Source organism: Cercospora kikuchii, assembly GCF_019650295.1.
Source record: "Cercospora kikuchii DNA, contig_00004, whole genome shotgun sequence".
Lineage (NCBI taxonomy): Eukaryota > Fungi > Ascomycota > Dothideomycetes > Mycosphaerellales > Mycosphaerellaceae > Cercospora > Cercospora kikuchii.
Genome location: NW_025408585.1, coordinates 2145694 through 2158306, shown reverse-complemented (window position 1 = coordinate 2158306; position 12613 = coordinate 2145694). Strand labels below are relative to the sequence as shown.

The 12613-nt window shown below is 52.7% G+C and overlaps 7 protein-coding genes across 7 annotated transcripts; 3 read left to right on the top strand and 4 right to left on the bottom strand.

Moving 5' to 3' along the window:
- Nucleotides 1-738: 738 nt before the first annotated feature.
- On the top strand, nucleotides 739-1153 carry CKM354_000708900 (uncharacterized protein; the record flags this gene model as incomplete). Its single annotated transcript, XM_044802428.1, has 2 exons — nucleotides 739-1009; nucleotides 1122-1153. 2 exons carry the CDS (start codon nucleotides 739-741, stop codon nucleotides 1151-1153), a joined length of 303 nt encoding a protein of 100 aa, XP_044658363.1.
- A 775-nt stretch (nucleotides 1154-1928) lies between these two features.
- Nucleotides 1929-2798, bottom strand: CKM354_000708800 (uncharacterized protein; the record flags this gene model as incomplete). The annotated part of the gene is made up of 1 exon (XM_044802427.1): nucleotides 1929-2798. One exon carries the CDS (start codon nucleotides 2796-2798, stop codon nucleotides 1929-1931), a length of 870 nt encoding a protein of 289 aa, XP_044658362.1.
- A 405-nt stretch (nucleotides 2799-3203) lies between these two features.
- CKM354_000708700 (uncharacterized protein) lies at nucleotides 3204-4307 on the bottom strand (the record flags this gene model as incomplete). The annotated part of the gene is made up of 1 exon (XM_044802426.1): nucleotides 3204-4307. One exon carries the CDS (start codon nucleotides 4305-4307, stop codon nucleotides 3204-3206), a length of 1104 nt encoding a protein of 367 aa, XP_044658361.1.
- Nucleotides 4308-5197: 890 nt separating this feature from the next.
- Nucleotides 5198-6337, bottom strand: CKM354_000708600 (uncharacterized protein; the record flags this gene model as incomplete). The annotated part of the gene is made up of 1 exon (XM_044802425.1): nucleotides 5198-6337. The coding sequence occupies one exon, from the start codon at nucleotides 6335-6337 to the stop codon at nucleotides 5198-5200; it is 1140 nt and encodes a 379-aa protein (XP_044658360.1).
- Nucleotides 6338-7501: 1164 nt separating this feature from the next.
- Nucleotides 7502-8035, bottom strand: CKM354_000708500 (uncharacterized protein; the record flags this gene model as incomplete). The annotated part of the gene is made up of 2 exons (XM_044802424.1): nucleotides 7502-7744; nucleotides 7796-8035. The coding sequence occupies 2 exons, from the start codon at nucleotides 8033-8035 to the stop codon at nucleotides 7502-7504; spliced, it is 483 nt and encodes a 160-aa protein (XP_044658359.1).
- A 493-nt stretch (nucleotides 8036-8528) lies between these two features.
- On the top strand, nucleotides 8529-10274 carry CKM354_000708400 (uncharacterized protein; the record flags this gene model as incomplete). The annotated part of the gene is made up of 6 exons (XM_044802423.1): nucleotides 8529-8624; nucleotides 8664-8693; nucleotides 8766-9287; nucleotides 9337-9959; nucleotides 10013-10156; nucleotides 10214-10274. The coding sequence occupies 6 exons, from the start codon at nucleotides 8529-8531 to the stop codon at nucleotides 10272-10274; spliced, it is 1476 nt and encodes a 491-aa protein (XP_044658358.1).
- Nucleotides 10275-10758: 484 nt separating this feature from the next.
- Nucleotides 10759-11931, top strand: CKM354_000708300 (uncharacterized protein; the record flags this gene model as incomplete). The annotated part of the gene is made up of 3 exons (XM_044802422.1): nucleotides 10759-11217; nucleotides 11274-11543; nucleotides 11596-11931. 3 exons carry the CDS (start codon nucleotides 10759-10761, stop codon nucleotides 11929-11931), a joined length of 1065 nt encoding a protein of 354 aa, XP_044658357.1.
- Nucleotides 11932-12613: the final 682 nt, after the last annotated feature.

Here is a 12613-nt window from a genome sequence, read left to right as displayed (position 1 = left end):
AGCTCTGGGCGTTTTTAGAATTACGCAGTTGCATCTCCTGGCTGCATTTGACCGTTTTATTCATACGTAGCAGCATGAACTCCGAGTGTCGAATCCGGTCGACAAGATAATCCATGTGATCGCACGGCCAGTACGACTTCAACCTCATCAACACCAATTCAAAATGGTGATTGGTGAACTCGTAGCTCCGAGCCAGTTGGACGCGACCGGTACATTTCGACACCATCAACATCGACGTCGTCAGCCCAAATCTCAAAGTGCACAAATAAACGAGACAACCCGAACACGGAACGAACTGCTTTCCGAGGCCCGCCTAGTGATGCCAAGACCCAGCATTGCGCAGTGCGCAGCCTTGACGCTCCACATTTTCTCAGCGCTTGTCAGCAGCCGGTCGTAGCCCGTCCTATAATTGACGACACTCAGGAACGACAAGTCTTAGGGAGCCCGATTCGCCCAGGAAACTTCTTACGCAGACTACGCAGCATTCGGGGATGCCATGCAGTTTGGCATGCATCCGAGAGGGAGGCTGTGTAGAATGTTCCTGATCCCGATGATGGCAGTCAGCCATTCGGACCATACATAGCGATACCGATGCAAGGTACTAGTACCTCTACTGTATCTCACACGTGCTGTTGCTGCTCTCCCTTGCCTTTGGTTTTCTGCCACCAACCTCACGTCTGTTAGTCTCTTCTTTTGTACTACAGCAGAATAAACCTTTGCCACGGCGCCACCTCCAAGATGGCTATGAGCCCATTTGCCGTCATCGCAATCGTACTGGCTTGCGCAGGCGCAGCAGTCATGATTGGAGTAGCTCTCACGCATTCATACATGAGAGCCAGAAATGCGAAGGCTCTGAACTCGGCGGAACAAGTGCGGGACAATTCGCAAAGAGGGTATATGACGGATGTGAGAGAAAGAAATGTGAGGGATATGATGCTGGAGTATGGGTGGCAGGATTATGCACCACCTAAGCGACCGCACATGAATATGAGGACGGACACGGATGATAGTATGGGGACTTCGAGATGAGTATCTCTGGGTGGACAGGAATGAAGCTGGCTTCTTTTGTAAGTGACGATGTTCGCTGATTGATTTGTTGTTCGCGACTGACTGGTGTACAGTGAACGACTTTTACGATGAGAAGGACTTATGACCGGAATTGGTGATCTCATTGTCAGGATGACCACACGAGGAGGGTCCTCGAGGATCACAGGCTGTCGAAATCGCTGTTGTAATCGGAGCGACCGGAAATGCACCACGCCCGACAAGGTACGCTGCGAAAGAAAGACCTCGAAGCAATGAATGTCAAGTCTCGTTGAGAAGGACTACAACTTCGGGAGTTTGTGGCCATGCTGCTATTCTGGCAGGCTACGACTACTACGGCTCGAGGAGCGGGGCCTCGAAAGCCACGCAGACCACTGTCACGCCGAAAGACCGCAAGATGCTAGCGATGACCACGATTGTGTGTTCGAAGTGCGTTCCAGTGGAGAACCGCTCTCAGTCGTTCAGAAGGCACTCAATGCTCGCTAACCCAAGCTCCATCTACGCACGGCGGAGGTTGTGATCCGGATCCGCAGCAATGAGCATATCCTTACAAGGTAGTCACAGCTGTTGTCCCAAAAGCGAGCCAGATATCCGGCGGCGGCTTACTTTGGCACATTGGCTCGGCGGACACCATGTCAGTATGGGCGATATCATATGGCGAGGACCTTTGATCATGTCCAGTGAGTGCAGCTGGACACGAGAGACCTGAGCAGGCCCTGATCGCAGTATTGTTGCACGGCGAAAATATCTCCGGCAACTGGCACGATGAGGCAGGATGCAATAGTCTCGAGCTATGTAGCGAGAAATAGATGTAGGCATTATGACATAGGTCGTTTGTGAATGAAATAGATGTGCGGCTTTAGAGTGTAGCCCACGCAGATGAACTATGCCGACCAAGCAAAATCCACTAGAACTGCATTGTGATCCGACAGCCGATCTCCGTTCGGTTGCAAGAACCTGTCGGTAATATAGGCATGGTTCGTGGCTGACAAAACAACATTCGCGCCAGAGCGATACAAGACTTTGTCGATAGCTTCGCATGTCTGGTTGGTAGTGGGATCTGTACACTCTGGTGCATTGCCTGGTATCGTTCCACCCTGGATAAGGTCGACCCAGGCGTCTCTGAGGCCATTCTGCGTGCCCAAAATGCGAATATTGTCTTGGGCCCTCGAGTATAGAGTGTTCGTGTCGCCAAAGACAATGACTGCTTGACCCGCTGAGACGGAAGTGATGTGGTTGCTCAACTGTTCGATGTTGGATCTCCTGGCTTCGAAATCCTGTTCCTCGTTGCCTGCTTCCGCGTGAAGATTGTAAAAATCGATTGTGACGCCTTCGGCCACGTTCATGCGCATGTAAGTGACACCTTTTGGCGTCAAGCAATCGGCTTCATTGATGAAGCAGCGATCCCACTTAATTCTTCGTAAGTCGCTCCACCCGAAGTTTGCGAGAGTATTGAGTCCACTGCCGAATGGCACATTTCCGGTCGTCTTCGTTCGGAATTTGTGATTGTCGTTATCATAGATTTCGTCATGGTATGCGAAATCTTCCTGCACGTGGATAACATCGTACGCTCCAGCAGCGAATTTCTGTCCAATCTGCTTGGCAGCCGCCTCCTTGCCTCCAGGAATTCCATTATCGGCGAGAAATTCGGGCAGTCCAGCCACGTTAAATGCCAGGACATTAAACGTGCCAGCTGACACTGCCAAGGCAGTACGGATTGCAGTAGCCAAGGCGAGAAGGCCGGAGAGCTTCATTGTGACTACTATCTGTCGTCCCTGGAGAAATCAACATTCATGATGGGCTCCGTGAAGTGCTCTTAAGTACGGCGTGCCAAGAAACTCCTAAGTTTGCTGCTACCACGGTCGTCATCTGCGACCTCCGTGAATATAAGAACTCAACGTGTCGCTTATGCTTGCATGTCGTTCGTCAAGCCCACGACGTTGCAGGCGGTTGTCATTTATGGCCCCGTGGTACTGCTGGCCGCACCAATAAAACTCAGTGGGGTGACCACGAGTCGAGAGATCTGCAAGATCGTCACTGCAGATGTCTTGGCGCATGTCCCAGTTGAGCAGTCGAGCTACAAATTGCTCATACGCACTCGGCTATGGAGAGCTAGTGTTGCTACTGTTCCAGACGATCGCTTCAATATGCATATGATGCTAGCGGAGCCCACTGTGAAGCTCTTCCCAGTCGGCCGGGAGCCTATAGTCCCGTGGAAGAACATACTGGCCTCTGCATCTTCTGGGCGAATCGCAATTCTGCAAGTCACATTTCCCGTACAGACGACAGTAGCAGGCCTGGGCTGATGGACAAGCCTGAGCATTGAGAGCTTGGAGGCTTGTGTGGCTGTCCGGAGAAGCCAAGAATAGGATATGCCAAACGTACGACAAAATACGCCCAGCTATACGATCATCAGAAGGAGCCACGCCTTCATCCAAAAGCCACTGTCGAAGAGCCCTATACTCGTCCCGAGAATGTCGCCAGATGGCCTCGCGTGAGACTGCGAACTGAGCACAACATTGTGCACGAACAGCATCGCTTCGCCGGAGAAGCGCCTGAGATTTGTCGTTGCCTGTGCTGCCATCGAAAAGCAGTTGAAGGGCTTTGGGCAGCGCTGCATCGGATACGGCGCGTCTGCTCCACGGCTGCAATTTCGACGAAAGAAGGGTCTCGAGACTGCCTTGTGGTTGTGCTTGCAGCGGACTGCAGGTACCGGCGCTCCAGTCGCAGCGTAAGTTCGCATATCCATCATGGTGAAGAGCTGAGCTCAGATTCAAGGCCCTGAGCAAGGACTCGTTGTCGTAGTCCGGCGAGTCATTATGCCATGCAAATCTGGATCCGTGAACGAATACTGCGCCAGCTTCGGGAATGGTTTCATAGTTGTCAATCATGAACGTCAAGTAGGCCATGGCCTCATGACCGCGATTTGCAGGGATCTGAAGGCTTCTGGAGGTCCGATCCAATGGGGCGTCGGCCGTGTATATGCAGAGGTGGTAATACGATGCCAGTTGGTCCAGCCACTTGGTATCCTCTGATTCAATTCGAGCCACCACTAAGGCAGGCTTGCTGCTACCTTCGAGGCCCGGACAAATACCCCGAGCCTCGGGTACGCTGCTGGCCTTTGACCGGTAGCGGATCTGAGCCCAGTCATATTGCTTATCGCCTCCAGCCGGCCAGAGATTCAGCAGGAGGACGGCGGTGAGCAGAGACGCGAACACGATAGCCTGCGCATAGGCAAGATACTTCTTAGTGATGCGTTTCATGATGCTGTGCTAGGCCCGATGGCATCCGGTATACTCTGAAGTCTAGTGATGATGGGAGATGCGATAGAGCAAGCAGGTGAGGTCTACAATCTGCTTCGTCAGCGCTATCGCGTGGCAGGCCGGAAACAAAATGCTGCAGGATCGTCAGAACCTAAGATGCCGGCATGCCGGAAACGCGTGCCTGTTGCTTCCGGACATGACAGGCGACGCCAGCCAACTGCAAGGACAACCCAACCCAGTCTTGTGCATTGCATTATTCTCAGGCCGTCATCTGATATCATCGTCAGCACGTCCGAGAAAGAGCAGCGCAAAGGCCATTCATCAGAATTTTCCCAGAGACCCATCGGAGCAGTGAGACTAGCGCAATTTGGGCAGCGTGATGACTGAGCAGCAGCAGGACGTTGATGCCGTTTCAGCGCCTACATATTCGCACTGAGCTCAGCGCTTAGCTGCGCCAGCAATCTCGCACTCGATCTGCGAGACGCGCTCGAAGTCGCTCTGGTACAGCATCTTGAAACTCGTTTCCATGCGACGAAAGCGGTCGAATTGCCCCACCTCTTGACGCGGTCGGTTTGCGGGCGACAGAACTTGCGATTCCGCGCCAGGCGCGTCAAAACGCACAAAAAGAGAAGGCAATGATAACAGAAGGAGGATGAACAGGAAGAAGTATAACGTGGAAGGGTGATGTTGTTCTTGATCTCGGCGGACAAGCTTCACCAAGCCTCGAGCCAAGAGCATTTCCACTATTCCACCGACAATACCGAGAGTGACCACTTGTCTAAACGAGGGCACCACACGAGCAAGAAACACGCGATCGTGCGTGGAATGGACCGTCAGGGGAACAAGTGCTAATACAGGGAGTTACAAGAGATTGGAATACAGATCGTGCTCTACCCATCAACGACCTCATTCGAGACACCATTCCTGGCCGCCTTCGCGCCGTTCACAGCACCTCTCTTCTTCAATTCCCCTCTGACCCTCGGCAGGACATGTCGGCCATAATCAATGGCATCGTTCAAGTTGTCATATCCACGGATCGAGATCAAATCACAGCCCAAGTCAACATAATCCAAAATCGAATCAGCCACGGTCTGGTATGATCCCACAAGTGCGGTCGAAGCTCCACGAGCGTTCGTTGCAGTGACGGTCGGATACCACAGTGCACGATCTTGCACCTCTCCCTTCTGAGCGATCTCCAGCAATCGCTGCGATCCGACATTTTGTGGTGCTGGCGCTCCAGGCGGCACCTTCCCTTGGCCAGCTGCCCGATTTGTCTTCAAGAGGTCCAGAGTGCGATACGCCTTCTGCCACGCGAGGTCATCTGTCTCGGCGACAATGGGTCTGAAAGTGACCCAGATTCGTGGCCTGTCCTTTCGCCCCGCCTTCTCCGCCTCGGCGTATATGCGGTCGATCTGCTGTTTCGTCTCTTTCAGTGGCTCTCCCCATAGTCCGAAGATGTCTGCCAGCGACCCTCCAACACGATATGCTTCGTCTGAGGAGCCTCCAACCGAGATGGGGATACTGCTGCCGTTCACTGGGCGAACTCGGTTGCTAAATTGCTCGAACTGGTAGTATGTGCCCTCCCAGTCAAAAGGTTCTGGAGAGGCCCAGGCACGTTTCAGAATCTTGATGTACTCTTCCAGCCTGGCGTATCGCTCCTCCTTGGGCAAGAAATCGCCCTCCCTAGCCTGCTCCACGTCACTTCCACCGGCGATGAAGTGTACCACTGCTCGGCCATTGCTGAGTTGATCCAATGTGGCAAGTGCTTTCGCGGCCACTGTTGGGTAAACAGTGTTTGGCCTAAGCGCAATGATGACCTTGAGCTGATTCGTCACAGCGGCGATCGTCGCTCCAGTCGTGAAAGGGTCAAATGACCCAGAGTCGTAGGGCTGCAGAGTGTAACTGAAGCCATAGTCATCCAGGTTGCGAGCATACTTCTTCAAGAAATCTGGATCAACTCCAGCTCCAGGAATAGGCTCGAGTTCGGTGGAAGCATTAGGAAATGCCAAGCTTATGAACTCGACCGGCATGATGGAAAGTTTTGTTGGCTTGCAATTTGTTGCGTCACGAGTCTGAGAGATGCCATTGTGCTTTCTGCAGGTGCATTATACATTAGTAGCATTGCTGACAAAAGTATTGCGCGAACTGCAGCTCGATCACGCCTTCCGAGCGTAGTGGACCATGGACCTCGAACGCATCCCCACCCGACGTCGGACCGACAGCCCGATAACACTATTGCTGGGTGAACTGCAATCACCTCACCTCCAGGTCTGTATTTGTCTGGACGAAATGGAGTCGGTTATCAGGCAACATATCTCGTTCATGCTAACCTTGTACTGTAGGATGCACTAGAGACATCAATCGCATGGTTAACACATCTCGTAATGGCGAAGTCCGCTGTGCAAGCACACTCTGCTGGAAAGATCGGTTCTCTCGAGGTCAAGCCGAGCGCATTCGTTTCAGATAAGTCGCTATTGTCTCTGCTTGGATCAGAGCCGCCTTACGACAATTCGTAGCAGGCACGCGCATTCTGCCGGTCTGGCAGTCCTGCTCACAGCATTAGCAGCCAGGATCGTTCGTCTATCCGCCTTGACGACGCCTTTTCGATGGTTGCTTTGTCCAAATATCGGGCGTTTTTGAGGGCAGTGTCAGACAGTTCTTGAACTTGACTGCTGAACACACTGGAGCAGGTGCGGCGTGATCCTGAGCTCGTTAATGCCAGTTTCATTAAACTTACCAACGGCCACTTCGCTATCCAGTTCTTGCTGGCGTCGTGCTCCAGCTGCAGGACCTTGTCCTGCGGCAGCTGAGGCCACCCGTGCATGTGGAACAGTCTAGTGGTGGACAGCAAACCAAAAGTTTTGGAGCATCCTACTCTTGTTGATCCCTCGTTGCGATATTTGCTGATGCATTTGCCTTGCTTTTCAGATCCGCTGCACAGCGTAGATACACAAGGAGCGAGCAAGCACTCGTGTGCCTCGCGCAGAGCGCACACACAGTATTGCTTCCGGTTTCCCTTCTGTTTCGCAGCGGTAGGCCGAGGCGGATGGTGACCTATTGCACTGTTCCAAGCTATATATGTACCCATGCTGTTCTGCTGCATAGACTTTCGCTGTCCGCTCAGATCCCCACATATGGCATAAATGCATGATAGCATCTGCAAACGGATTCAGGGATGCCTTTCATCTTCGGTGTCATTTACTGTCTTTCTTCTCTTCTCTCCCGGTCTGTGCAGAACTAGGGCCTTTATCTGTACTGCTCAACTCGCCCTCTCCCGCGTATAACCTTCCACGGCCTCCTTTCACCGGCTTGCCGCCTTTACTTGGATCCCTCGACAGTCCTTGCTCGATGATCTCGTGCTCGGGTCTATGCGCCGCGGCCTTGCTGACTTCGACATTGGCTGGCGAGACGTTCAGCGGGTTGGTAGATTGGCCGATCTGTGAAAGTCATCAGCTGTGCGACAGCCGGTGCCATCTGTCGGGACGCACTCGCTTGCTCTCGCTTTCCGCATTGTCCAGGGCCTCTTCTGGCGTGTTGTGTTTGCTGCCAAACGAGGTTTCGACATTTTCGGCGGCAGCTTCATCTGATCCAGTCAGGCTGTACTCGTGGCTCGTTCTTTCCAGACTGTCTGTATCCTGGTCATCTTTGTAGGCATTTGCTCTGCTTGTGCGGGAGAATGCATGTCGAGCTGCCAGTGAGGGGGCGATTCGTATAGTTCGTAGAGCCATGAGAGAGAATCAGCAGAGAGATGTTGCCTACCTGTACCATCCAGTGCCACAATGGTTCCAAGCTGAGCCAATGGGGCAGGCGGGCGCTGGACGTCATTGTTGTCCTCGCGCAAGGGAGGTGCAGGTCATCAACTTGCGTACATGTATGTGGTTGATTGGCATCACCGTCAGCACCCCAGATGCCGGAAGCGGTTCGGATCGAATTGCTGGGGCAAGAGCATCGTCGTCGACTGCCAACAGTGCAATCTCCCTCTCCCTCTTGAATTATGTTTCAATCGTTCAGTGCCTTCGAAAGCTGCGCAGACAAACTCCAAGCACCGTCATGCTGCGGTGGCACGGCAGCACTGTGCCATTGGCTGGTCTGGTCTACCTCCTACAGTCTGCCAAATACCCGGCAATTCGACTGGATTGTCCGCCTGTCCAATGCAGGTGAAGTCCGCCGTGAAGACGATACTCTGATGGGAATTGCTTTTGCTTCAAGCATCAAAGGACCATGACGCGGCGCAGCTCACGAGGCGATGGTTCGCCTACGCGCGACGCGGTCATCGCCAAGCATCTCTCTATCAACGCCCAACCACTTCATTTTATAGTATTATCTATGAAGATGCGGTCCGGATACCACTGACAGATTGTAGAGCTTGAGAATTGGAAAACATGTGTAAGTTCGGATCTGTTGCCGCAATGCTCAGAGAAGTTTGATTGAGCTTACGTCCACACAGCGGCCTCACAGATACGACATCGCTTCAACGTACTCGTCAGACGGAAATCGGATACGCGTCACATAGGCAATGGCGAGAGGCACAGTCTGTTGTACCATGTACCTGACTCTGGCGAATATGGAGTGACGAGCCATTCCCAGGATCAAGATACCCAGCACAAGAACAAATCTGGCAGCTTCTTGAGCAGACTAGCGCCACGAAGTGTGTTCAAGACAACCTGGGCCGTTCTCAAGAGCAGCTACATCAACATACTGCTCGTCTTTGTGCCAGTGGGCATCATCGCAGGCGCACTTGACCTGCCTCCTGGCGCCATCTTCTGCCTCAACTTCCTCGCTATTGTGCCACTTGCCGCACTTCTCTCATTCGCCACCGAAGAGCTATCGGAAGCTGTAGGTGCTCATATTGGAGGTCTACTCAATGCAACATTTGGCAATGCCGTTGAGCTGATTGTCAGCGTCATTGCCTTGCAGAAGGGCCAGTTTCGTTTGGTACAGGCTAGCATCCTGGGCAGCGTGCTTGTCAATATTCTGCTTGTTTGTGTTCTCGACATACTTGATCATTCATGCCACTGACATGCCCCAGGTCCTGGGATGCTGCTTCATCGCAGGCGGTATTCGCCGCTCCGAGTCCAAGTATGATTCCACTGTGGCATCTATCATGTCGGCGCTACAGACTCTGGCTGCGGCTGTGCTTATCGTACCCGCGATACTATACTGGACAATGCAAAGATCCGCCGACGGCAATACAATCGACATTCTGGCAGTTTCGAGGGGAGCGGCCATGATTCTGATCGTGCTATATTTCTTCTACCTCTACTTCCAGCTGTTCTCGCACAAGGACCTCTTCCGAGAGGATGCTGGCAATGACGACAGCGACGACAGTGATTTCGAGGGCGACCCGCACGGTGCTGCGCAGAAGGAGAGCCATCAAGGCGGAGAAATCTTGGGACCTACTGGAGCCCTCACCTGCATGATCGGTTCAATCGTATGCGTAGGCTTCTGCGCCGAATTTCTGGTAAACAGCATCGAAAGTGTTGTAGAAGAGACTGGCATGACAACCACGTTCATCGGCATAGTCTTGCTGCCCATTGTGAGCAATGCTGCTGAGCATGTTACAGCAGTCATTGTGTCCTACAAGAACAAGACAAATCTCGCGATGCTCGTCACCATGGGCAGTGGAATGCAAATCGCGCTTTTCGTCACGCCGTAAGCTACCCCCATTCGAGTCCCAAAAGGTACCGTAACTCACTGTAACCCAGACTTCTCGTTCTCATCTCTTGGGGTATGGGCAAATCGTTCAATTTACACTTCCAGTTGTTCGAGACCGTCGTCTTCTTCGTGAGCGTACTAGTCGTCAACTTCCTGATCAGAGGTGGTTCAGGCAATTATCTTGAAGGCGTAATGTGAGTACCAAAACACCCCCTATACGTACCCGCCACGGCTGACATTCGCCAATTCAGGTGTATTGGCTGGTACATGATTATTGCGCTTGCCTTCTTCTACTACCCAGACGATCAGTAGCAACAGCATACATGAACACATGGTGAAGGAAGCCATTGACGCATTGCATGCATACTGCATCATCAAATCCGAGAACTTTGTCAAACTATAGCCGCTTCTTCTGCTAACCAGGATCAGCTGGAAAGCAGTCTGCAAGTCTATAGTTTTCGCTCCAATCGTGTCTCTCGAAACATGTCTTGGCGTCGGCATGTGGATGTGATCACCACTCCGCGTTGTGCCTGAATGTTCAGTCGGCCCTTGGCAACCTATACCGAACTCCACATACGTGCTCATCGCCACTGTTTCATGGGGATCTTGGGGCTCCATGCGACCGATGACATGCATTGCGGGAGAACTGCAGAACGGAAAATAGAGATTTGTCCGCCTTGTTGCTGGGATCTGCGGCTTGGGATCTCTCAGGCCTCGAAGACAAATCTGTATAAAACAAAGTTGCGCTTACTCTTCAGCAGTGCGCACTCTATTTGGTACTTCATTGACTTCAGCCATGCGTTCAACATCACTTTTCGCCGCAGCCGGTCTGCTCGGTGCAGTTTCGGCAACGCCCATTGCCCAACAGCAGTACGGCGAACCGGCACAAGAGGAATATGTCGGCTACTTTGGCACATTCTTCCCGCTGCAGGACGAGGCCATCTATGGCTGGCTCTCGAATGGCAACGACGCACATTCATGGCAACAATTGAATGGGCCTGCTGGGAACGGCTCGATACTGCGCTCCAACGTTGGAACAACTGGCGTGCGCGACTCACATCTCATTCCGAGCCAGGATGGCAGCAAGTGGTGGCTGATCGCTACCGACTTGAAAGTCAATGACTTTAAAGAGGATTTCAATGAGGCCACAAGGTTCGGTAGTCGATCGATCGTGGTCTGGGAGAGCGAGGATCTTGCTACGTGGAGTGAAGCGCGATTGACAGAGCCCATTGTGGATGTAAGCGCTGGTAATGTCGTAAGTATCTGAAAAATAAAAGTGTCAGACTTGCGATGAATGCTCACCCTTTTTAGTGGGCTCCAGAAGCAGACTGGGATCCGCTCGTGGGCGCATATGTGATGGTATACGCTTCAAGATTCTGGGATCCTGCCGATGTGAACAGGACTGGTCCACAGCCTCCGAATAGACTGATGTACTCCACCACCCAGGACTTCGTGACATTCTCCGAGGCCAAGGAGTACTTCTTCCCAGGATATCCAGTCATCGACGCCACTTTCTGGCATGCCACGGAAGAAGGACCAGACGTCTGGTACCGATGGATCAAGAGTGAAGTAGATTACCTTGTAAGTTTCAAAGATGCACAGCACCAACTGCTCCCCACTAACCTTGATACAGATCTACCAAGAGCGCTCTGAGAATGGTATTCTCGGTACTTTCACTCGTGTAGGAGGTGCGCCCGACTCAGAAAGAATCACCTTTGCCTCTCAATACGAGAATAACGAGGGTCCTCTTATTTTCCGCGATAATGTCGACCCCGGACTCTACCATTTATGGATCGATCAGAACACTTTCCAATCGTATGTACCAGCGACCGCGAGGACGTTGAACGATATGGCTGCTTGGCAGGTAGAGTCGCTGGAGGGTTTCCCAAACACAATCAAGCATGGCCAGGTGACTCCGATCACCCAGAAGCAGTACGATACGATTGTTGCGAAGTACTCTTTCGTTTAGGACGCCAGGCAAAGGAGATGAATACTGTAGATTGCTACTCCCGAATCATAGACGGCAGATTGTCGAGGCTCGATGGTTCAGCGGTCTCTTTTTTTTTCCGCCCTCTCCTTGGATCTGTACGGTTTTTCGCATCTGTCCTGCATACATCTCTCAATTGCTTCGACGGCGTTTGAAAGAGACAGATTCTCGTGGTCTCGGTGTCAGCTTTATAGACATGGTGTCGCGTGTTGATGATGACTGGATAGAAGTGGAATAATGAGCGAGGCGCGGCACATGCATGAGACGGCAAAGCCAGAAGCGGAATCGGCCACTGGGGTTAAGATCGCCAAGCAACGGGCAATCTCGGGATCTGGGCAAGCCACGATGGCGGCTCCTGTAACTAGCCACTTGGAACGGGGCTGCCAACGCGAAACTACACTCGTCCACACATCAGATGACGTTCGCGCGACTGTCGCCCTCATCAACTAGCAGTCCGATCTCCGCCGCCAGCCCCATGTGTTCGTCAGCTTCTCTTGGCCGCCGACCCCAGTGGAGTGCTCGTACAGGCTACGGACTCCCCTGCGCGTGCCAACAGGGTGGAATGCAGTGGGCGCATCTGTATACTAGTTACAGCCACCGACAGCCATTCACGCCTTCTACTACCTGGGCGCCCAGCCAGGGGCCGAATGGCACTTTTGCTGCG